This window comes from Cervus canadensis, chromosome 16 (assembly GCF_019320065.1).
Source record: "Cervus canadensis isolate Bull #8, Minnesota chromosome 16, ASM1932006v1, whole genome shotgun sequence".
In the NCBI taxonomy this organism is placed as follows: Eukaryota; Metazoa; Chordata; class Mammalia; order Artiodactyla; family Cervidae; genus Cervus; species Cervus canadensis.
The window spans coordinates 35496801-35521309 of NC_057401.1; the positions used below are offsets into that span (position 1 = coordinate 35496801).

The following is a 24509-nucleotide window of genomic DNA, read 5'->3' on the forward strand; positions in this document are numbered from 1 at the left end:
TTATTATTTTAATTTGGAGATATATTGTACATTAGGGTATACTTTAACCATAAAGATATTTTTTTGGCATTTAATTTACTGTCTGAAGTATATTTTAACAGAGATTTTTTTTAACTTAAAGGTTTTACAAAGGTGATATTGGTTCACTACTCATCTCTTCTTGGCAAGGAAGAAGCAAGGTGATGGTAAGAAGAAGGGGAAGGTAACAGAAGTAGGAAATGAGAACGGAATGGATTCAGAGTCAATCTTGTAACAGGTATAACAGCAAAATAAAGGTAAAGAATAAATTAAACAGACATGACTGTAAGTCGGTCTCCTTTGGAGCTTAACAAAAAAGTAGGTAATTGACAGGGTGGAAAGTTTAGGCAACTTGTGAAAATTACATAACTCTTGAGCTAGGGTCTACTGGTGAGATCATAAAAGATGAATACAACACAATTTAAAACTGCACACAAAAGACTTTTCTAAGATGTGAGCAACACAATCTATTTATTTAACAGGTATTTAGTATGATCTTTTTATGTACTAGGTATTATGTTAGGTACTATTAACAGGAATATACACATATCCCTATAGAAATAAAATTAAATGTAACATCATTTTACATTGTTCACACAAAAGACAAAAATACGTAACCTATACCGGGAGTCATAAACCTATACCCCTACCATTCAAAACTTATCAGCTCAAAGCATATTCATGGAATTTAAAACTACCCTAAAGGGTAAATATTTAAAATATGGGTATCACATTAAAGTTTATGGCTCTTTCAAGAAAAGAAAACCTACCAAAAATTTTGGCCCTAGGAATCAACAACAAAATAACCCAGCAATACTCAGTTTTTACTCAGAAAACATAAATGTTAGAATATGATTTTCTGTGACTCCAAATAACATCCCAAGTAATGTATACTACAAAAGGTCAGTAATCCACAACTGGCATTCCTATGCATGTAATTTTAAAAATCCACAATTATATACCTCTGCTATCGCTACCCTAACAGCAGAGATCTAAAATAAAACCAAAATTAGTCCATTACTGAAAAAGAAATATTAAACCTATGGTATAAATAAAGCCAAAAGATATCCACGTAGGATCCTGAAATCAATCTAAAATTTGATGAAAAGGTTCACTTTCAGTTGTATATGCATTGATATATGTGTGTGTATACACATACATGCACATGCATACACACAGACATCACACTTTAAGCAGGCAGACATACCCAGATTAGTTACTGATATCAACATATCAAGTATATGCATTTGTGTTAAAGGTATACTTAGGAAAAACACTGGATTAGTACTACCAGTTTGTATTCACAGGCAATGAAATTACATGTGAAAAAACCAAGAGAAATAATACAGTAGTTACTAATTAGGAACTATATTCATTCCTTGATATTTAGTTGTAAGGATTCTTTGTTAGAACAGAGTTTAGAAAAGCAAGGCTGGCATAAATAAGCTGACAGAGGGGCAGGGAGAAAAAGATGGTCCAGATCAAGGGGACAAGAGGGTACCACTTTCCATCTTTCCATCTGACTCTTCTATAATTGTACAACTATACTCTTTAGTTTATATATATAAGCCACTCTCAAACTCTCAGTGAAAATTAATAAAGACAATCTCTATCTAAAAGAAAACAATTTTGGTGCTAGCCACTACACTTCAACAACCTCTTTTACATAAACAATTCTGAAAAGATGCATTCAAGTTAAACACTAAAGACTATTCATTAATTAAAGCTAAGACTTTAATATTTATAGGTCTGACAGCCATATTTTAAAATCTGAAAGCTTCACTTAAACTAGTACAAATATTAGTGATTCAGAGGCAATCTTTTTTCATTTTCGAAAGACAAAACCAAATAATTGACAGTGAGAAAGCAAACATACGAGAAGAATAAAAACAGATTAGTCTGAACAAGTTATTTCTTTGAATAAAGAGTTCTTAGTAATAACACTGTTTTCAATTAACATTTTTTGATAGAAAAGGTACAACAGCATTTTACAAAGATAATAAGCAATACACCTTCTGTATCTCCTAATACATGACATGTAGTTATACAACACAACATTCTGTGATGATGCAAATGTCCTCTCTGTGTTAGTAACATCAGCACTTGTCACATTTGGCTACTGAGGATGTAAATTTTTAAGTTTTACATAGTTTGAAGTAAATAGCCTAAAGAGGCTATTAACTATCCTATTGGACAGTACAACTCTAAAGAGTTTCATGTATTTATTAATAAGTATAAATCTAGGTTCTTCATGACCTTCTTTCACAGAATGTGAACTTAAAAATCGAACAAAGAAATCACTTCTGTTACCTTAAAAACTATATCCCAACCTATTTACACTGTACAGGCTAAATAAGTCTTACCATATAGCATCATCAAATTTTATATAAATATATAAAAGAGTATACAAAACCCACAAAATTATATTTTCTATACAAACTGATACTGTATTTTCAGCACTTGACTTTTTTTTCCTCCCAGGAACAATACTATTTATGTAACTAGAGAATTTAACTCAGAAACCATGCAAACCCCCCGCAAAAACCCAACACAGAAAATAAAAACACATCCAAAAAAAGTAAAAACACCAGAAATGTTTAAAACTGATGATTTAACCCAATTTAAGACATAAACACCATTCCCTATTATTCTTCCATAGAAAAAACCAAAACTCTGTATTTAAAAAAATGAAACATTCATAACTAATCATCTTCTTCATAAAAAGATGAAATAACCTTTTACACAACTTCTTAAACTATATACACTCAAACCATTAATTAATGAATAATCAATTTATTCTTTAAAATTAATAATTGATGATGTTTGTTGGAAAACAATATTAAAAGACATTTAATATTCTTAAGAGAATTTGTAATATAGACTTTTGTATACCATATAGCTTTACTGAGACTTTAGAAATTAAATTCAGTCAACTTATTACCTCACTACAGAATGGATTATCTCTACAGTCAAAATAACTTTTTAAAAAGTTGTTAAATACACCTATGTTAATCATGCATTCTAATCATTCACTTGATTAGCAAGCAACTTTCACAAATGCTGAAATAATTAAACAGCAAAAGGAACTTTTCTCTGTGAACCAACAGTAAAAAATCACAACTATGGTGAATAGTAGAGGTGGGAGAGAGAGTTTTCAATGAGAACCTTTTGTCTGTGTTACCACAAACAATTCACTGCTGTTTTATATTGTTTTCTTTTCATGCAGTAGTGTTTCAACTTTTGTAAATTTCCATTTTTAAATCCACAGTAACCCTAGAACTTAAAAAGAGAACTCACTAGAATACAGATGACATCGAGTAAGTATTCTTACCTTTATTTGACTTTGACGGTTTATTCTTGATAGGTTTAAGGGAACTTCTTGATTTATCCTCTCTATCTTTAATAAGTTTTTGAACATCATCCAAAGACAGTTTTTGCAGGACAACTACAGGCTTAGCTCCTTTATTTAGATCTTCAACTAATCCCATTTTTTCTACTTTGTCTTTCTGCTCTCCTTTCATTTCCATTTTCTTTGTCTCCTGAGTAATATTGCCATCTTTATCCCTCTTGATTTTTGGAATGACAAAATTTTTCAACGCACCAGACCTGCCCCCCAACAAATAACTTGGAAATTCTGCCTTATTGTCAGGGTGCGTTTTATTACTGTCTACTTTACTCTTGTTACCCTCTGTCCTTCTGTCATCCTTACTATTTGGCGCTTTAAAACCAGGCTTATCAGGTCTTGATTTATTAGAATCTCCTTGTTTAACACGAGGACTGTCAGGTCTTGACTTCTGCTCCCCAGAAGATGGTCTTTCCCTTGAGTCCCCTGATTCATGTCTGTGTTTTCTTTCTAGTTTATCAGGTTTGGAACCATCAGATTTAATGCCATGGTCATTTCTACTAGAGGATCTCAATGTTTCCGGTCTTCGAACCCTAGATTGATCCCCTCGATGTCGTTCAGATTCACTCCTGTCATCTGACTTTTGTTTACTATCATGATCACGTCTTAGTGACTCAGAGATAGATCGCCCATCAGGTCTCTGCTTTAAGGCTTCAGCTCTTTCTGATTTTAACCGAGGTGAATCAGATTTAATGTCCTGTTTATGTTTAGACACTTCAGGTTTTTTCTCTGTTGATGGCTTTCCAGAATCTCTCCTATTTTCATGTCTATGTTTCGGTGTTTCAGGCCGACCTTCATTTTTTTGCTTTGGAGTTTCAGGTCGGCCCTCACCTTTCTGCTTTGGAGTTTCAGGCCGTCCATCACCCTTTTGTTTGGGGGTTTCAGGACGCCCATCACTCTTTTGTTTTGGAGTTTCAGGTCGGCTTTCACCCTTCTGCTTTGGGGTTTCGGGTCTTGACTTTGTCGCTTCTGCTCTGCCGTTATTTTGTTTGGTGTCATTTGGTTTTACGTCAGGCACTCTATTCTCACTCTGCTTGGGCTCGGCTGCGCTGCTCTCATTCTGTCTGGGTTCAACCATTCTGTTCTCGTTCTGCTTGGGTTCTTCTGCTGGTACCTCAATTTTAATTTCTACCTTAGTTTCACTAGATTTTGTCTCTACCAATCTGTTTTCATTTGGTTTAGACTCTGCCAATCTACTTTCATTCTGTTTCATTTCACTCTTTAAAAGCTCAGGATCAGACTTTTTTTTAGGAGTCTCAGGATGGTTTTCTGGTGTAGATTTGAGATTTCCAATAATATCTTCCTGAAGAACAGAAATAGGTGTGTCATTATATTGTTTGATTTCTTCAGGCTTTTTTATGGAGTCTGAATCCTGAGTTATAGAGGCCTGAGAGTCCACTCTTCCTGCCTGATGAAGATCAATGCTAACCATTAATGCTGGCCTTGACCCATTTCCCGTAGAACCCGTCTCCTGAGAAGCTGGTCTATTACCTCCTGTAGCACCCCCAGCCTCCTGTGGGTAAGAATCTTGTTTTCTTTTTTTCAAAGGCTTATCTGAAATTCAAAGATAAATATTCAGTATCAGTAATAGACATATATTCTTATCTTATTAAAAACCATATGGACTTTGACTATTTTAAAGTCACATTTTAAAAAAACGTGGTGAATGCAAATGTCAAATACATATATAAAATAGTAGGCATGAATGGCATAATACTTTTAAACCAAGTTTTGAGGAAATATTAACATTTGCTGTACCTCAAGAAATTTTCGTGACTAGAGTAAAAAGATAATTTAAACTGCTAATTTAATAAAAACTACAAAGAACCCCAAAATGCCAACATACAAAACAGGGTGCTTTAGCCACATGTAAGGAAAGTATGAAAAAGAATAAAACCCAAAAGAAAACAGAAATCATGTCACTGAAAGAAAAAGTATATGAGGAGAGTAAGAGAGGAAAAAAAGAACTTAATAGTTATTAAGCTTTGATCCAGGATTCAAATTCTTCAAGGTGTCAACAGCACAAATGTAATTTAAAAGCTAATGCACAGTTCATAAAATATATAACATGATAGCGCCTTGAGAGTTTGCCTGCTTTAATGATACTTGCTAAATTGTCTGGCTATTTTAACAGTTATTTTTAACTTTTTTAGGACCATCTTTATACTCTCTTATAGTATTTATTAACATGATAAAGTATTATTTAAGAAAAAGAGGATCAAACAGTGAAAAGTCAAAAAGACCACTAATAACAATCCCTTAAATATGACGGAACCAAGTTCTGAAAAAAAAAAAAAAAAAAAACAAGTTTTTAATAGCAATGATGCTTTTATACACCAAAATTCCATCATTTTGTTTTCAAAATATGAAGCAGCAGCCCCTTACAGTTTATAATCTAATCAAGTATTACTAAAATTTATTTTAGATATTTGCCAGTAATCTTTTTAAGGAACTAATCACTCTGTATTTTCAGTTATTCAGCAGTCAAATCTATCACTATGTTTTCTCCATTTGCAAAATAACTACATGATGATAACAAATTATGTTATCATTAAACAGTTTTCCCTAGTTAAAACTAACTTGGCAAAAAGTTGTATGAAGCTTTTTGTATCAGTATCTAAGGAAAAAAGCACTCAGAATACTAATTTATAGAATTTTGCGTCTGACTGTTCTGCCACACAAAACAACCTTTATATCTTGCCAAAGGGCACACCAAATAATTACCTCAAAAACCGGATGCTTTATAACCTTATACTTATCCCTTAAACTTTTATAAGCATTTAGAAAAAAAAATCTAAGCATCTAGAAATTTAAATTAGCATAATCCAAGATTTTTATATTTTTCAATGAAATATGCTTTATGAAAGCCATAAAAATGGTAACCTAAACATCTAAGAATTATTGACATAGATCTCAAGCATCTGGAGAGCTCTCTTAAGAGATGTGTGGCTCATCCTTTTAGTAATATGAACAATCTGTCTTTTAGGAAAACATTAAAATATCATGAAGGCTAAATTTTAAAAGATTACGAAATACTCAAGCATTTGCACATGAGTGATGTGTTAAGTTCGGGGAAGAACTTATAATTTTTTCTACTATGCGTAAAATATTGCTAAATACAAAGTTTTAATTTTGGAACTACTGAAGGGCGCTTCACCTCCTCTGTAAAACCCGGAACAACCCCATTACTCCTGCAGAGGTTCCTGGATGCGGTAAAAGCACGCAGGTTCGAGTCACTCAGTCTGATTCAGCTCCACCAAGAACGTCTTCCTGTAAAGTTGCTCTGAATCCACACAGGTCACTTCTGTCTATTCACTTTTGTTATCGGTCTTCACTACATGACCTTCACCTAATGATTGAAAGCCATCTCTATGAAGTATAATTTTAATATTTGCAACACCTGTAAGCTTTCTGCTGCTGCTGCTGCTAAGTCACTTCAGTCGTGTCCGACTCTGTGCGACCCCATAGACAGCAGCCCACCAGGCTCCTCCGTCCCTGGGAGTCTCCAGGCAAGAACACTGGAGTGGGCTGCCATTTCCTTCTCCAATGCATGCATGCATGGTAAGTCACTTCAGTCGTGTCCGACTCTGTGTGACCCCATAGATGGCAGCCCACCAGGCTCCTCTATCCACAGGTTTCTCTAGGCAAGAATACTGGAGTGGGTTGCCATTTCCTTCTCCTGTAACCTTTCTAAAGAACTGGAATTAGTAAGTTAAGGTATTAAACTTTAGGTATTCCTGAAGAAAATTCACGTGAAAACATATCTTAATTTTGAGACCAACAACATTTGTCATCTTGATGCTGATATTTTGAAAATAAGATCTGACCCTTACAGAAATGGTGAACTCAATTATGCTTATAAGAAACAAACTATATCACCTGCCTAAGTCTGCTACAAGTGATAACTGAAAACACTTAAAGCAAAACAAGCAGAGCAACTGTACACAGAGCAGCTAATTATAAAAAATGAAAACATCTCATCCCTAAACCAAAGTACAGGCTAACTGTCCTATTCCTGTCCCAAATCCCAGTCTCTTATTTCAAATGGCAATAGGTAATAATTTACTTCTAATAAGGGTTACAGTGCAAGAATATTTTAACATCATAAAAAACATTAGTGAAGCTAGGCCATTCCTTAAACTTGCTAACATGGAAAGTGGACCTTCGGAAAAGATGAAACAGGCAAAGATGAACAAAGAAACCCCCTCTTTAACGACAGAAAGCAGGTATTTTCAGCACATGGAGATATTAATGTCTATGACAGCTCATCCCAGAAGCAAAGAAAAATAGCCCTTTAAAATTAATTTATGTAATTAAAGATGTTAAAAGGTTGAGCAAAAGATTGAGAAGAAGGTCCTTTAGGAATATTATAAAATATTAGGTTGCACAGAATTAACCTGTCGGTGTATGTAAAACTGTCCAAAGAAAAAAGAACAGGCCAAAGGAACATGAATATCCAGCAGCCAGAAAAGCATCTTCTGTGTGTGGAACAGCAGTGTATTAGATTATACCACAGCTTACGTAAAATATTTCTAAGAGTATTCTGTCCCTTTTCTTGAATTCCAAAATTATCAAAACAATCTTGTTAGCTGGACTTTCTAATCTTATTCATAAGGTAAAGGTTTCTGACTTCTGGTCAACTGAGGGGAATGCTTCATTCATTCATTTATAACAAACAAATATGATGGGAAACAAGCTCATAACCTAGAGCAAAGCTCTGAGCAAAACCATGTAGACCAGACAAGTAGTCTTCTTTGTTCCTTACTACCAGCAATAAAAGTTATAAGAAAGTACTCAATGCCGAACCTCAGAATACAGTAAATACCAATTTTACAATATAGTCCTAAGATGCAGCGGTAACTAGTGATAAATTCATTCAATGCTTCTTTGAAGTATTTCATCTCTCAAGGGACTACCACTTCAGAAAACTTTATGACCTCAACTACAAACTTAGAGCAATATACCAAACCTTTAATCTTTTCAAAATCTCAATAACTGCTTATATATAAAACACTATCTCATTACACAATTCAGAAACTGAATGCAAAATGACAAGATTTAAATCAAAGGTGTCAACTAGTACCTAAATTCCAAAGATTGTCAAATAACGTCATGGGGACATAGCTCTCAGAAGGCTAGTTAGAGATGACATCATTAATATAAGGTCAGCCAAATCAGCATAACCAATTTGAGAAAAATCATCTAAATCAAACTGAAAATCAGACAGTTCATCTCTTCCCTTAAATCCTTACAGAACCAGCTGCCTCTGTAACTTAGCTTACATTGTTTCAAATTTTAAGTCAACTGTGGTCACTCAACTTTTCAAATATCTTTGTTATAGTCACACCATCACAGAGACAGAGAAGATGGATAATCAAAATTTAAATATACATAACAAGTTTTAGGAAGAACAATATGCTGTTTGTTGATTTTCTTTTATTTTCCCAAAGAAAAGTTAGCAGTCTAAAATGCTTGCTAACATGCAACTGGTATTATTTTACTATCCTTATTTCCATTCAGTTTTTAAAACTAAAAACTATGGTTTCAACAAATATGATATAGTAAAAGTTCAAAAAAGTAAGGAAAAAAGCTCACCATTTTCTCTGCTTTCGTTCCAACAATTAAGTCATTAAAAAAGAATCATACTCTTTTTAAAAGAACATAATTTTTTAAAACACAAATTAAAATGTCATGCAAAAGTTCTCATGGCAACTAATATTTCTTGGCAAAGAAATTACTACAGTACATGTTTTTTTTTTTTACAAAACTGTCACAGGATTCAGGAAATGGAATAAGGTAATATTATCAAAAGTAGCTGAATAATATTGATCTCTTCACTTGATATGCATATACTTTTATGAGAGGCTGGAGGAAAAGATACCTTTTGGAACCTATAAAATTGTTTCCTGAACCCCAAACTACTAAGCAAAGAGAAAAAGGGCAAGTGACAGGTTATTTCATCTTTAATGTCAATGATCTGCTAATTAAAAAAATAGTTTCCTAGCCAATTAAATGAAGACTTCTAGCGATTTCTTTATCTGCATCTACCTGTGATTTCTGCACTTAGCAAAGATGGTAATATAACAATTAGCAAGTACAGTTTATTCTTCCAATAACATTAAAACCAGCCATCATGATTGGCAGGAAACATAATATGATCTTTGCATGTTTCTCAACATAGGTACAGAATGATCTACAAGTGATCCTGTTACATGATGAGCAAGATCATATGTAAAAATGACTTCAAGTCAACATCAAGAAGTTTTGTTTTGTAATGACCAAAGAGAAACTAGAAGAACTATAACTAAATCTAGAATATTTAACTATAAAATTACATCAAAGTATTCTTTGGTTTGGATGGTCAAATATGTATATGCACCTACTGTAGGGACATAAAATTTATAAATAACTCACTTTAACTACTGATTTATTAGTCTAAAAATTTTCAAGAGATTTTAAAAAAGTTCACCAAACCAAACAACTAAGAACTTAACAGAATTAACTTTCATTATAATTTTTTATAAAGTACAAAAAGAAAGTCCACAAACTCACAGAACAGGTGTCTTGTAAATTCATCCTAATACACCAGTCAGACAAAAGGGAACACTTAACTATAATCACCAACAAAAGATCCTTGATTCTTATTGCTACTTAATACAAACTTAAAATTCTTTCTTAATTTTTTTACTTAAAAAAATTCACATTGAGATGACAAAATTAGAAACCAAGGGAAAAATCTAATTGCATAACAAACATACACACAATTTTTCCTTAAAAGCATTGACTGAAAATAATCTATAGTGTTAACCTTGTTTAGGCAGAAAAAAGTTAAAGATGCAAAATTATGTTAACATAATTTGTGGAAACAATGTTCATTTTAGAAGATAAGCACAGATAAAATCGTTTGATATATAATAGGTGATAGACCTATTTGGTTTTACAGAATTACCAAATCTCAGACAGTTCTTTCAAATAAAAAATGAAATTAAGAATTTAACTTCTGAGGGATGAGCATTAGTAACAAAACCAGAATTGAGGAGAAACATTAAAAATCATAAAATATAATAAGAAAAAGTAATTTTTAAAACGTGATAGGACATTATATAATTATATATTCACCAAGGGTATGAAGTGGTATGTAATGAGATTATTTTACCTTTATCTTGAACTTCTTTTGAAAAGCGCTCCCTTTCAATAGCTGATTCTCTCTCTATTCGTTCAATTTCAGCCAATGCATCCAATTCCACTTCATCATATATAGGTCCCTGCTGTGATACCTGTTGCTGATTCAGTACCACAGGAGTCTGGGGCTGTTTTGTAGCAACTGAAGTGTTCTGTTGTAAAACAGGCACTTGATTTGCTGGAAGGAATGCTGTTTGTTCTTGCTGCGACAAACACTGAGCAGCATTTAGTGGGCGGTTTACATCCTGTGGAGTAATGGGTGTTTTTGAAGTCTGTCCTGGGTACTGCACATTAAAAGGAATATCATTTTCTGAAACATTGCTATTTTCCATACCAGAAAGCATATCCTCTTGCTGGTCCATGTCTGAAGACCTTACACGAGTAAGTCTTAACGTAAGTTTAGTAGAGTCCTTGGATGGAGAGCTAATGATATCATACATTGCAGCCTTCTCATTCTGGTCTTTTTCATCTTTGCCTAATTTCATTTTCTTTTGCTTCTTTTGTTTTCTTTCTGGAGAATCTAACAAGATGTCTGGTGGAACATCTCGAGGTGATGAACAAGGTAGAGACTGAGACTGCAGGATTAAAGGTGGTCTTGATCCTAGAAAAACAATTCAACAGGACTGAACAGTTGTGCTAGTTTTATATTTTCAGACATGTGATACATTAAATAAGCAACAATACAGTAAATACAGAAAAAATATAAACAATTTCATCCGGCTACTTATTTACAGAATATGAAAGCTTAACGATATGTCCCCCGTGGTCTTTCAGCTTGCTGCTAGATGACTCAGGTTTGAATTAAAGAATGGGTTTTCATCTTCCAGATCAGTATTATTTTTATTTTTTCACCTAAAAAGTATAAGTACTTAGCTTGAAAACATCAAAAGAGTTCACTATTTCTAAAGATGCAACACAAATATTTTAAGAATGATAATCTCTATACTCTCACTTATTATCTAGAAAAATTGACATGTCTAAAGCAAGAATAAGTCTGTCAAATTACAAAACGGTTATAAATTAATCCTAGAGACTACACTCATAGGAATACTTAATAGTATAAGAAAAAGGAAGTGGGAAAAATTACAGGGATCAGTTTTCATTAATTTAACAAATTGGTGGTAAAGTATTAACTTATACCTTTATGTGGTCATCTCTTTTTCCCTCACTTAACACCATTTACATACTCTCTTCAGCTTGCTAATCCTCCTTTATTAGAAAAATATGCAGGTTGAGCAAATTTCAACGCTCAATAAAACATGTTCAGCCCAGAGTCCATTAAATTAAACACTATATAAGGAAGTGCTAAAAAATAAGCTAAACAAATGGGAAAATTTTTTGTTAACAAGTTTCAATGATGAAAAATTGTACTGACAGGCTTTAGAAACAAATGTATAACTGTACTGAATAGTATATACATTACTTGTCAATTAGACTACTTGTAAAAATTTTAAAAGACCATGAGAAATAATAAAAACCAGTTAAGGTTAAAAGTGCTTTATAGAATGAACTTAAACCTAGGCTTGTCTTAAATTGTTTCAGTGTTTTTACTACAAATGTTAGTTTGAAGTTACATCAATAGATAGACTGATTTCAGATGGAGCTTTTATGGAGACATTAAAAAGAAATGAAACTGACACTCTGGAACCACTTACTTTGTGTCAGAGTTTGTGCAAAGTACTTTGCACATCAATTCATTTAAATGATTTACAACATCTTGATGAGTATTATAACTATTTTGCAGAAACTAACATGAAGTTTATAGAGATTAAGAAATTTTCCCAATATTAAATAGCTAGCAAACCAAAAATTTAAACCCAGATTTGTCTAATGTCTGAATTGTAACACATCATATTGTCTTTTCACTTAAAATTTATCTATCGAATTATATATATTTTAGAACAAACTTTAAATTCCAACAATCTAAAAATCAAACCAGACTTACTGAAGATGCATTCAACATTCAAAACTAGTTGGAAAACAACCGCATGAGCGGAAATAGAGGCTTCTGAGGAGGAAAGTTAGTGAGCTTAATTTTTCTAATTTTCTTCTCTTTCTATCTAAAGTTAATCTACCTGTCTAACCATCCATTCATTCACCTATCCATCCTCAAGAGTTACAGGGAAAATGGTCTCGTTATCCAGAAACCAGCTATTCCACTGCTACTCTCCTCCCTGGCAGTCTTAAGTATTTCTCACTTTGAAAATACCTTTAAGATTTGTACCTAACTCTGACACCTAAACTACAAACAGAGTTGGAAGTTGTTCTCTTTTTCACAAACTGGGTTATTTCAATCCCTGAAAACTCATAGAATTAAAGAATTAGAATGGCTCAAAGTTCTAATTATTGAATTAGAATGGCTCATAAAAGTTCAGCTTTCACCTCATGAAGAATCTCCCAAATCAAAGACCTGGAACATAAACTATGAAAAGAAAAAATCTTTACAGTGAGGCAACCCAGTCCATGTTTTAGACGGCCACAATTAGAAATTCTCATGAATAGTTAAAATTTATTATCAGCTATACTGCAATTAATTGAAAGTGAATTCTCTAAAGTGGATATGATATTCTCCTCCAATAAAATCGGATGTTTTAAGTGTTTGTTTTTAAGTTTGGATGTTAGTTTTGTTTTTTTTAAAACTAAGACTTATTTATTTTTGACCATGCTGGCTCTTTCTTGTTGCACAGGCTTTTCTGTAGTTGTGACAAATAAGGGATACTCTTCGGTGGTGGTATACAGGCTTCTCATTGTGGTGGGGTCTCTTGTTGCAGAGCATGGCCTCTAGGACGCAGAGGCCTCAGTCACACTTTGCGGACTCCAGAGAGTGTGGGCTCAGTAGGTGTGGTGCTTGGGCTGAGTTGCCCCACTGTATGTGGGATCTTTCAGATGTGGGATCAAACACTGCCAATGCAGTGTCTCCTGCATTGGCAGGTGGATTCTTCAAGACTGAGCCACTGAGGAAGCCCAGTTTTAAGTATTTTTAAAAATAGCTCAAACCTGGATTTAAATTCAAATTTTGTGACTTTACTATGCACAAAAGACCATGGAATTTGAAGATACATAAAACAAAATTCATGTTCATAAATAAATAATTAGAAAAAATATAAACATCTTAGAGACACTAGGGGAGAGTCCATAGAACTTGAAGAATTAATATGATTTTAATAAGCAGAAATCAAAGTAGATGTGTAAGATCAAGTGAAGTAATTCACATACAACAGGCCAGATTTTGATAAATAACTATCTAAGAAGTGAGAGAAGATTAAGACAATTCAGGATTGAAATATCATTAAGACCAACAAAAATGGCAAAAAAGAACATCAAGAAAAATTTTGAACATGAATTTGAAATATCAGCTAGATGTGAAGAGGTTTTGTCTGGAATGAAAAATTACAATTTGGGAGACAGAAGTGGAACCAAAGACATTGATTTTGGTGTCCTGTTCACAAAAATAACCAATGCTACTACCAAAACCGAGTAAAACAGTCAAGGAAAAAAGTAAAATAGAAGATAAAAATATAATGATAGAAATCTTGAGAAATGAGAGAACAAAGAGCTAACGAAGGAAAAGATGACAATGGAAAAACAAGGAAAGCAGGTGGATTTACTACAAAATAAGTTTTGGAGGCCAAGGAGGATAAAGATCAATAATTTCAAATATTTAAGAACTATTAAAAGGATTACGGTTTGCAAAGACCATTGGATAATCAGTAAGAATGATACTGTATATATCTGAAAATGGTTATCAGTAAGTACAGGTTCCTTTTTTCCCTACAATAAATGAAAAATCATAAAGAATAATTTTTTGGTACTTGCATTAAGAAGTTTGAATTCTTTACTCAACTTGAAATATGAAAAATTTAAGGAAATTTTAGTTACAATGATACCTTTTGGAGTCCCATCACTTCCAGCAGGGGAACATACTGGCTGTGGAGACCTCAAGGGAAAAGATGCAGCATTCCTCGTTGTTGAAGGATCTCCATCCTAGGAATAGAGTATAACAGTTATACCTTGAATGAGGGAAGAGGCTTTAGAGAAATCTTAAAGAGAACCAATAAAAGACGTAAATTACTGACAGGTAAAGTGTTGGTATTCAAAAGCATAATTCTTCTGCACTTTCCTGTTTTCTTCGTGGTATATCTTAGAAGAATTGAAACTGTATCCAAAACAATCAACAGCCTAAGCATGGCAATGAATAAGAAAACTGGTATTACTGGTATGCTCCATTTTTGTTTACTATTTTCTACAAAAGGAGCTCTGAATATCCTACTAGGTCATAAATGTAAATGTCTTGAGGGCAGGGTCCAATGTCATCTTTGTTCAACTTAAATAACTGTAATTATGTGATAATACCACCAAACAAATAACAAGACAAATTTCTAGTATGAGGATTATTTCAATAACATTAAAGTAACATTAAATTTCATGGGAAAATGTTTTTTACAAGTCTTAGAGGGAAAAAGAGCTAAGTACTAAGATATAAAGGCTCATAAGAGGACATCTTTGTGTGAGCAAATACTTTAAGATGAAGTATGATTTCATTAAGGACCTAAACCTCTAGATCACAGGTTGGCAAACTTTTTCTGAAAAGAGAGATAATGCACAAGTTTTCTGGGTTATACACATAAAGTTACTTGTTGCTGTTGTTCTCTTAAATGAAAATCATTCTTAGTTTGTAGACAAGACTACTGGCCAGTTTAGCAACCCTTCTCTAGATTAAGCTCTATGAGTACAACTAAATTCTCAGACGTAGTATAATCCTCAAAAAAAAGACAGATATCCTTTATATTATAGAACTGAAATACTAGGTTATGAGACAAATATTATAACTATTTCATTACCTTAATGATAACTAATATGATTACATACGTCACTACTTAGCCTGTGCATCATGTGTAGGTAGTCGTCACTTGAGCCATGTCTAGGATTATCAGCATGATGATTAGCAGAATTGCCAGACAACGAACCAGAAACTTTATTATCATGTAGGTTTCTCAAACCACCTGCAACAATGGGACTTGATACCGATGCTGAAATTAATAAGAATTTTAAAAAAGATTTATAAAAATAAACTGGTAAAATTCTTAGAGGATAGTATAACAATAATTGTTCACAAGTAATACTTTAGTCTTCATAAATTACAAAGACTAATATAATAAGCTGGCTGACTATACACAACTTGATCAAATCTTAACACTGTGCCACAAGGCATTCAGATTGACTTCTGAAAAGAAATGATATTAGATATGGTTGAAGCTCTCCAAATATCTGCATATGCCTCTCCTTTATTTTCTTCCCCTTATTCACTAAAAGCACTACAGTGAACTTGGAGTTCACTCTCCCTATGAATATCTTTATAGCTTTGCTATAAACGAATATATTCCTAAATAACGTGTTACTGCTTAGCACATTATATAAATGGTATAAGTACATATTCGTCTATAACTTTTTAATTTCAATATTGTGTTGAAATGTATCCATTTTTATATATGTAGTTTTAATTTATTTTAAATAAATAAATGACATATAGTCTGCTGCATAATGTACACATTTTATCCAGACTTATGTTAGTAGTTTAGATTGCTTGAATATTTTTGTCATCATAAACAATGTTTTTATGTATTACGTATTCGTATAATGATTTATAAATGTGTCTGGGAGTAAAATTGCTGAATATTCCTATTTTTAACCCTTACTAAATATTAACAAATAGTTTCCAAATTATTTATGACCACTCTACTAGTAATACACAAGTGTTCTTGCTGTTCTATACTCTTGCCAAAGATTTTCACCAATCTGAAGATGAGAAATGTCTCTGATGGTTACTTTAATTTGTGTTTCTTTCCTTAAATAGTAGTGAAGCCAAGCATCTTTTCATGTGTATTACACATTCAGATTCCCTACTTAACACAACATCATAAAAATTACTCTCTTAAATTTTCTTTCAAAAGTTTCATAGTTTTGTTTTTTCATTCTTAGGTCTTTAGTTCTAGTAAAATTAGAATATCCTTTCCATGAATGCTTGGTAGAACTTGAAATGGAACTGTCTGAGCATGTGTTATACCCTCCCCCAGTTATAAAAGAGACAGATTTTGAAGAACTGAGGGAGATACATGCATTTTAAACAGAAATAGATATTGTCAAACTGCTCTCTAAAACGGTTCTACCAATTTATATCCCTATGAAGACTGTATGAAGTTTGAATTTCCCTGAATACTAAAACATGTTCAGTAATTGATAGTTATAATAAAATTTTATTTTAATTTTGATTCACATCTCTTTAATTATGAACCAAATTGACCATATTAAACCTTTCTGCATCCAATTTGTTTTTCTTTTTAGTAAATTATTTACTTCTTTAGTCAATTTACCTGTCTTTACTTGTTCTCTCCTCTTACACAGAAATTTGTGATTAATCTGTTTTTTCCCCCATTTCTAGAATACAGTCCTACCTAGAAAGGCCTTCTTGACCCTTAGTGAGTAAGTGAAAGTTGCTCAGTTGTGTGTGACCCTTTGCGACCCCATGGACTATACAGTCCGTGGAATTTTCCAGGCCAGAATACTGGAATGGGTAGCTGTTCCCTTCTTCAGGGGATCGGCCCAACCCAGGGATCGAACCCAGGTCTCCTGCATTGCAGGTGGATTCTTTACCAGCTGAGCCACCAGGGAAGCCCAACAATACTAAAGTGGGTAACCTATCCCTTCTCCAGCAGACATTCCCAACCCAGAAATAGAACTGGGGTCTCCTGCATTGCAGGCAGATTCTTTACCAGCTGAACTACCAGGGAAGCCCATTTTTTGACCTAACAGTACCCGAAATTCACCCCCATGTTTTATTCTTTCATAGTTCCATGAGTCAAAATACAAACAAGCGTGTAAACTGTTTATCTACCTAGAACATTTTTGCTCTAGATGATCTAAGAATTAACTAAAATTTCAAAATGCCTCGCCAACCTATCCAACATGATTTATTAAACACTCCACTATTACATACTGATGCAAGATACCATCTTAGAATGACAGAATTGGAAAGAGAATCACTATTGGATGGTAAACCCTTTAGGATAAAAATTAATAGGAAATAGGAGAGTTACGTGATCTCAAAGTATAATCTGACAGATTACTTACTAATTGCAAAGGAAAAATTATGTTCATTATAAAAGAAGTGTTTACCACCTAAATGTTACTAATAATGAAGCCACTTGTGATTATAAGTCTTCTGATGTGATGCGATATGAAGTGCATATTACTTAATTTAGTATCTTTGCCAAAAATATAAAACTAGAAATTAATAGAGCTTTTAAAGATAACTTCCAGTTGGTAGGAAACATAAGGAGTATATGAGCAAATCAAACAACACAACAGGAAACAGAAGTCTAGAATATGTGATACTCCACAACAAAGGTAGCACAGAAATTTCTTAAAAAACCAGAAATTACTGTCATGGAGAGAGTCTATGGGACCAAATAGATTTTTAAAAGAGTAAAAAGAGATGTAAAGACCAAGTGCAATGTGTGAGAAACTAGATTAGATCATATATGGGGGGAAAAGGTTATAAGAGGTTATATGTATCTGGGGCATATGGTGAAGACAATATAGACTGGATATCAAATGACACTACCGAAATGTTCTCAGTATTTTTAGGGGCAAATTATTACACTTAGTGTTTATAAAGGAGAACTTTGCCTTCTTAACAAATGTATTTAAGGACAGAGAGGCAGGATGCCTACTGGTAAAATGGTCCATTGTGCTATTCTCTAGTTTTCCACATGAAAACTTTTCAAGTTTATAAGAACTTTAAATGTTATCTTTCACAAATTCTAAATTCCCACAGACATCTGCCTTATTTCTGGAATCTTTTTTGTTCCATTTACCTATCTGTTTCCTACCACATTAAGTTTTTTTCTTTATGATAATTTTGATATCTATTTGAGGCTAATCCCTGAATATTATTTTAAGTTTCTCAAGTATCTGAACATTTCCAAGAAATGACCCATTACTGAATAGGCCCTCAAACTATGTATATATTTTTTGATTTTGTGATTTCAACTTATTCTTTTGAAAAAACTGGGTTTATCTCCTTATAAAGTGACAACAGTATTTACAGTAAAAACTCTTTTTTTTTCCCCTACACATATATATGTGGATATTCCTGTAGGAAGCAAACATGTTCTGTCAACATCTCTCCTCTTTTTAATTACATTTAAAATGATCCTCATAACTTTGGCATGTGTGTGTGTGTTAGCTGCTCAGTTGTGTCCGACTCTTTGCGACCCCATGGACTATATAGTCTGTCAGGCTCCTCTGTCCATGGGATTCTCCAGGCAAGAATACTGGAGTGGGTTGCCATATCCTTCTCCAGGTAACTTTGGCATCCCAGAGAAAAATAGTAATATTTCACAAATATCAAGAGCCAGTATACATGCATACTTTTGTTTGCACTCACACTAAATCCTGTAATTTTGGAGGTGTCTATTTCAAAGGTGTGATTGATTGCCTCCAAGTTTTTCCCTGTGTTCCTATATGAAATAAGCTCAACCTAGTATTTCATTATCTAGTTTGGAAAACCGGAATCTGGATGTTTCAATAGATGACCCCAAGTTAAAACTTTATAAGATACTGATTCCATGCATAATAAAAAACTAAGAATACAAATAGGAACTAAAGACTGATTGTGAATGTTAAAAATTTGTTGTTAATTATGAGGGACAAAAACATAGGTATATGTGTTATTATATTTTGTATTTTTCAAAATTTCTCCAAAAAAGTAAAAACAAATGTATACTAATACATTATTTGGTAGCCACGGGATACAAGGTAGTATGATCTTAAAAAGACATATTGTCAACAGCTAACTTCAAATAAGAACTAGTAATCTAATCCCAGAAAATTCTGCATCCAAGATTATTAATTTTCCTGTATTACTACTTAGTACTGTACATACTTGATATTAAATTTTTCACACTATATATACTTTACTAATTAAAACATAATTCTTCTTTGACTTAGTGCTACTATAAGAAGCCTAATTAAATAAAGCAGTTCCTAATTTTATAACTAGATATACTAGTTAAAATATAAAGTAATCCAAAGACTGAAATTACACTTATCTTTTTACATCCCAAATGATGAATGTCCAAGCAACAAATGTAATATGTTTTTAATTACATAAGCCATAGTTAAAAAGAAATGTTTACTGATGAGTAAGTATACAGTTTAGTATTGTGTTTGAAAACTTATGAAAAGAAAAAAGTAAAGAAAAAAATGAATTTGCTGGAACTATAGGCATTCCTGTAAATAAGCACCAGCTTTCTTACCTTGCTGCATCTGTGGATGTGTTGTATAACTTGAAGGATGGGAATATGGCATGTATCCTGCAGGGCTTTGTGGGGCATATGGACTAGGCACTGGGCTATTTTGTTGTGGCATAAATCTGTTCCCAGAGCTTGTCTGTGGTGGCACAAACCGGCTAAAATCCGAAATCCAAATAAACAATATCAGGAAGTGAAATAAGTGATATTCATTGTTATTTCAATAAAATAAAATCTATGTACACAGAAAATTCTGAAAAAGAATGTACAAAAATCATTCACAATTCATAACCTAAAAGTTATACAAAGCAGTTTTCAAATAGAATAATTCATTTATTTTACATGCTCCCTAAATTCTACTCCAAGAATTTTCTTATTTATCTCAAACGTGCTCTATTTTAACATTCTTTTGTTTGCATGAAATTAAGTTACTATTTATTTCAAATAGTATATTAGAGCATTTCCACATTTAACATTTTAAGGCAAATATTCATGTGCTATGTAAGGATAAGCATCTAAACTTTTTAACTTTAGGTAAATTAGCTTTAGGAATTAACTTCAGGAATTTCACCATTACCTAAATACACGTACATACTGTATATTTCCAAACACATTCACTAAAGAAGATAGCTCTTCATAAAATGATATATACATTACCTGGAGGGGCTATGTGAGATAGTGGTTTGTTGATAATTGGAAGATGCAGGACTACTGTGCATGGAATTCTGAGAAAGTTTATACTGAGACATCATCATTCCTACATAATACACAAAAACAGTAAATATGTTATTTTCTTCTAATGGTAAAGCATTCTTTAAGTGATTCAAATCAATCATTCTCTCACAAACACTCAGAAGTTCTTTCTGTTCTTTTCTTTTTGACCAACATGTTCATTTTGAAGGGCAAAATACAGAAACTATAAATTTTAAGCACAACCAATTTTACCAAAACATCCTTTCAGCATGTTAACTAATCCAGGGACAGAGATAGAGAGCTATATTTTAAAATATTACTTGCTCACTTACTGTCCTACATTCAGCTTTAGAATTGAAAAGAACTTTCAGAAGCCACTTCATCTAATCCAGGGATTCCCCAACCTCCAGGATGTGAACCAGTACCTCCTGTCAGATCAGTGGCAGCATTAAAGTGCACAATAAATGTAACGTGCTTGAATCATCGTAAAACCATCTCCCATCCCTTGTCCATGGAGTTAACTGTCTTCCAGGAAATAGGTCCCTGCTGTCAAAACGGTTGGGGACCTCTGACCTAATCCCTTAATAAATACTACACACTTCTGTCTACAATAGGCTTTTGGATGGTATTTCCTATTATGTGCAATATTTTATTGCATCCATCTCCCCTCCTTAGGAACTTAATGTTAACAACTATGTATTTTGTTGTGATTCGGACCTAACTTTTAAGAAGTACTTTACTTAAAGGTCCAAGGTTTAAGGTATTGAAATTACCATCTCAGAGTCTTTTAATGAACAACAGAATGTTCTTACTCTTTCTTTCACAATAATTCTTGCCATAAAATAGGGATTAAATGAATATTTGTTTAATGAATGAAAGTGTGAGAACAGCTTTCAGATTCTCACATTTCCTTTCACACTGTTCTTTCAACTGTTGCATTCTGTTATATAGGAGATGCAGAAAAATTCAGCTATTTAGACACTCTAAAATCAAAGATAAAAATCTATAATTAACACTGACCTTTCTTATGATACATATAGCTACTCTTTTTGGGAACTTCAAGCATCACATTATTTCCCAAAAGTTCATTTTCTGCTGCTGATATGAAAAGTGCCTTTTACCAGAAACATTCAAACAGAAGTTACATGTTTATTTGCCAGGAGCTACAAAAAGGATTCTAGCTCTATGACAACAGCTGAATGACATGAGGGCACAAAATCATCTCAAAGTCTAACACTAATAGTATGTTTTCTTTTATGGGTAGTCTAAATTTCAGTTTATGAATTTTCTCTTCCAACCTAAATTCAGTACTAAGTCATATATCCCATGGCTTAATAATTTATTTACTATAACTACTGTTTCTGATTTTGACTTTTTTTGAGAGAAGGGACAAAACTCCGTAAGACGAGAGTTAAAAAGTATTTTCCCCTGAATTAACTATCATTACTATGACAAGCTGGAATTACTAGTTTACAGGCAATGGCTTTATATATGAAAAGGTCAAATGAAATCCTAATAGTTCTTTCTGATTCTCTCAAAGACTCAAAGAACTGTGCTGTTAAGTTGCTAAGTCATGTCTGACTCTGTCACCCCATGGACTGCAGCATGCCAGTCTTCCCTGTCCTTCACTATCTCCTGGAGTTTACTCAAACTCAGGTCCATTGAGTTGGTGAACCTTTTTTTTTTGAGCAGTAGATCTCAACAGTGGGCTTAAAGCATTCAATAAACCATGTTATAAACAAATATGTTTATCATCCTGATTTCTTGTTCCATTTACAGAGCACAGGCAGAGTTGATTTAGCATAACTCTTAACGGCCCTAGAATTTTCAGAATGGTCAACGAGCACTGGTTTCAACCTAAATTCACCACCTGTATTAGCTCCTTTGAAGTTTTGAAGCCAGGCATTGACTTTTTCTCTCTAGCTATGAAAGTGCTAGACGGCATCTTCTTCCAATAGAAAACTGTTTTGCCTATACTGAAAATCTTTTCTTTAGCATAGCCACCTTCATTAAATATTTTAGTTAGATCTGGATAACTTGCTGCAGTTTCTACATCAGTACTTGCAGCTTCACCTTGCACTGTAAAGTTAATGGAGATAGCTTCTTTCTTGAAACCTCATAAATCTATCTCTGCTAGCTTCAAACTTTTCTTCTGCAGCTTCCTCAACTCTCTTAGCCTTGAGAGAACAAAGAGAGTTAGGGCCTTGCTCTGGATTAGGCTTTGGCTTAAGGGAGTATTCTGACTGGTTTGATCTTCCACCCAGACCACTAAAACTTTCTCCATATCAGCAATGAAAGTTATTTCACTTTCTTAACATTCAAGTGTTTACTGGGGTAGCACTTCCCATTTCCTTCAAGAATTTTTCCTTTGTTTTTGATAACTTGGCTGTAAGGGACAAGAGGCCTAGCTTTTGGCCTATCTTGGCTTTTGACATGTCTTCCTCAGTACGTTTAAGCATTTCTGGCTTTTGATTATAGTAAAAGATATGCGGCCCTTCTTTTCACTTGAACACTTAAGAGGCCACTGTGGAGTTATTAATGGACTCATTTCAATACGTTCTGTCTCAGAAAACAGCAAGGCCCAAGGAAAGCAGAACTACCAGTTCTGCCAGAACATACATTTATCCATTAGTTCACTAACTTACATGGGTGTGGTTCCTGGTGCCCTCAAATATAATAGTAAATTCAAACATCACCATAACAAACATAGTGATAATGTTTTAAATACTGTAACAATTAGCAGAATGTGACAGAGACACAAAATAAGCAAATGCTGTTTGAAAAATGGTACTGACAGACTTGCTCAATGCACGGCTGCCATAAACATTCAATTTGTTAAACAGGCACCATCTGAGAAGTGCAGTAAAGCAAAGTGCAATAAAACAAGATATGCCTATAGTCTTTCTTCCAATCAATAATCTCTCCATATTTTCTTTCATTCCAACATTCTTCTAGAGTATGCTTAATTCTAGCTTGCCTTTTACCACTTCTATCTGTGACCTACTATTGCCACCCAAGACTGATGAAGATACAGTATCGTCCTGCATACCTGACTTCGATTTCCTAAAAGGAAATTTCCCTAGATTCACTTTGGGAAATGGATAGCAACTATGCAATTGCTTTAAAAACACAATTCACATATAAGGATACACCATCAGCATAGTAATACTATTTAAAAACAAAACTAAGAAATGGAATGATGAGCTTCATGGAGGTACTGTCAGTAAATGTGGCAATATTCTTGAATAAAATAATCAATTAAATAAACTGGATCTTTCTGGGTTGTCTAACTATTCCCTTCTGACTGTTTTAATCTCGAGAGGGAAGCAAGCACTTGAGCTTACTAGATTCAGTAAGCTTCAGACCAGAACAAGGCTCCTAACTTAAGGATTCTCCTTGACTACAGAAAAATCATATGCACTAGATGTAGTATTTTTATGGTTTTTCTAATGCTTATTATAAATAGAGTTTTCCCTAATAGTAATACTTTAGTTATAAACCTTTTTCTATTTCTAAAGAACAGAAGTATTAAACCAATTACTATATAACCTTGAATGTAATCACCATCAGTACTAATACTTGGTATATTTACTTATACACATACTACATTTTGAGAAGCTCTGCAGATATTTTTATTATTTGATTAATGAAAAGAGTTCTTTCCTATCTATTCTAGGTTTCTAAAATAAAAAGCTCTTTTGTTGAATAAATTAATACATTTTGAAATATCTAGCAAACTGCATATTAAGTTTTGCCTAATTGCCAAGGAAATAAACTGCAGGAATGTTAATATCTATTTTAGTTTCCTTTTTGTTCTTGGTTCGATTCAAGGTCAATTTTTCGGCGCTCAGCTTTCTTCACAGTCCAACTCTCACATCTGTACATGACTACTGGAAAAACCA

At 33.3% G+C, this 24509-nt stretch overlaps 1 protein-coding gene across 3 annotated transcripts in view; it reads right to left on the reverse strand.

Annotated features, from left to right (window-relative positions):
* The window catches only part of NIPBL (NIPBL cohesin loading factor), a 192866-nt gene that overhangs the window by 84166 nt on the left and 84191 nt on the right, over positions 1-24509 (reverse strand). For 2 of the 3 annotated variants that reach the window (XM_043488978.1, XM_043488979.1), the window contains exons 5-10: positions 20572-20671; positions 19921-20072; positions 15473-15633; positions 14491-14587; positions 10578-11204; positions 3350-4975 (exon numbers count right to left, since the gene is read on the reverse strand). In XM_043488978.1, the coding sequence (XP_043344913.1) occupies positions 3350-4975; positions 10578-11204; positions 14491-14587; positions 15473-15633; positions 19921-20072; positions 20572-20671 (2763 nt within the window). The remainder of the gene's footprint in view (positions 1-3349; positions 4976-10577; positions 11205-14490; positions 14588-15472; positions 15634-19920; positions 20073-20571; positions 20672-24509) is intronic. The other variant, XM_043488980.1, reaches the window with a different exon arrangement.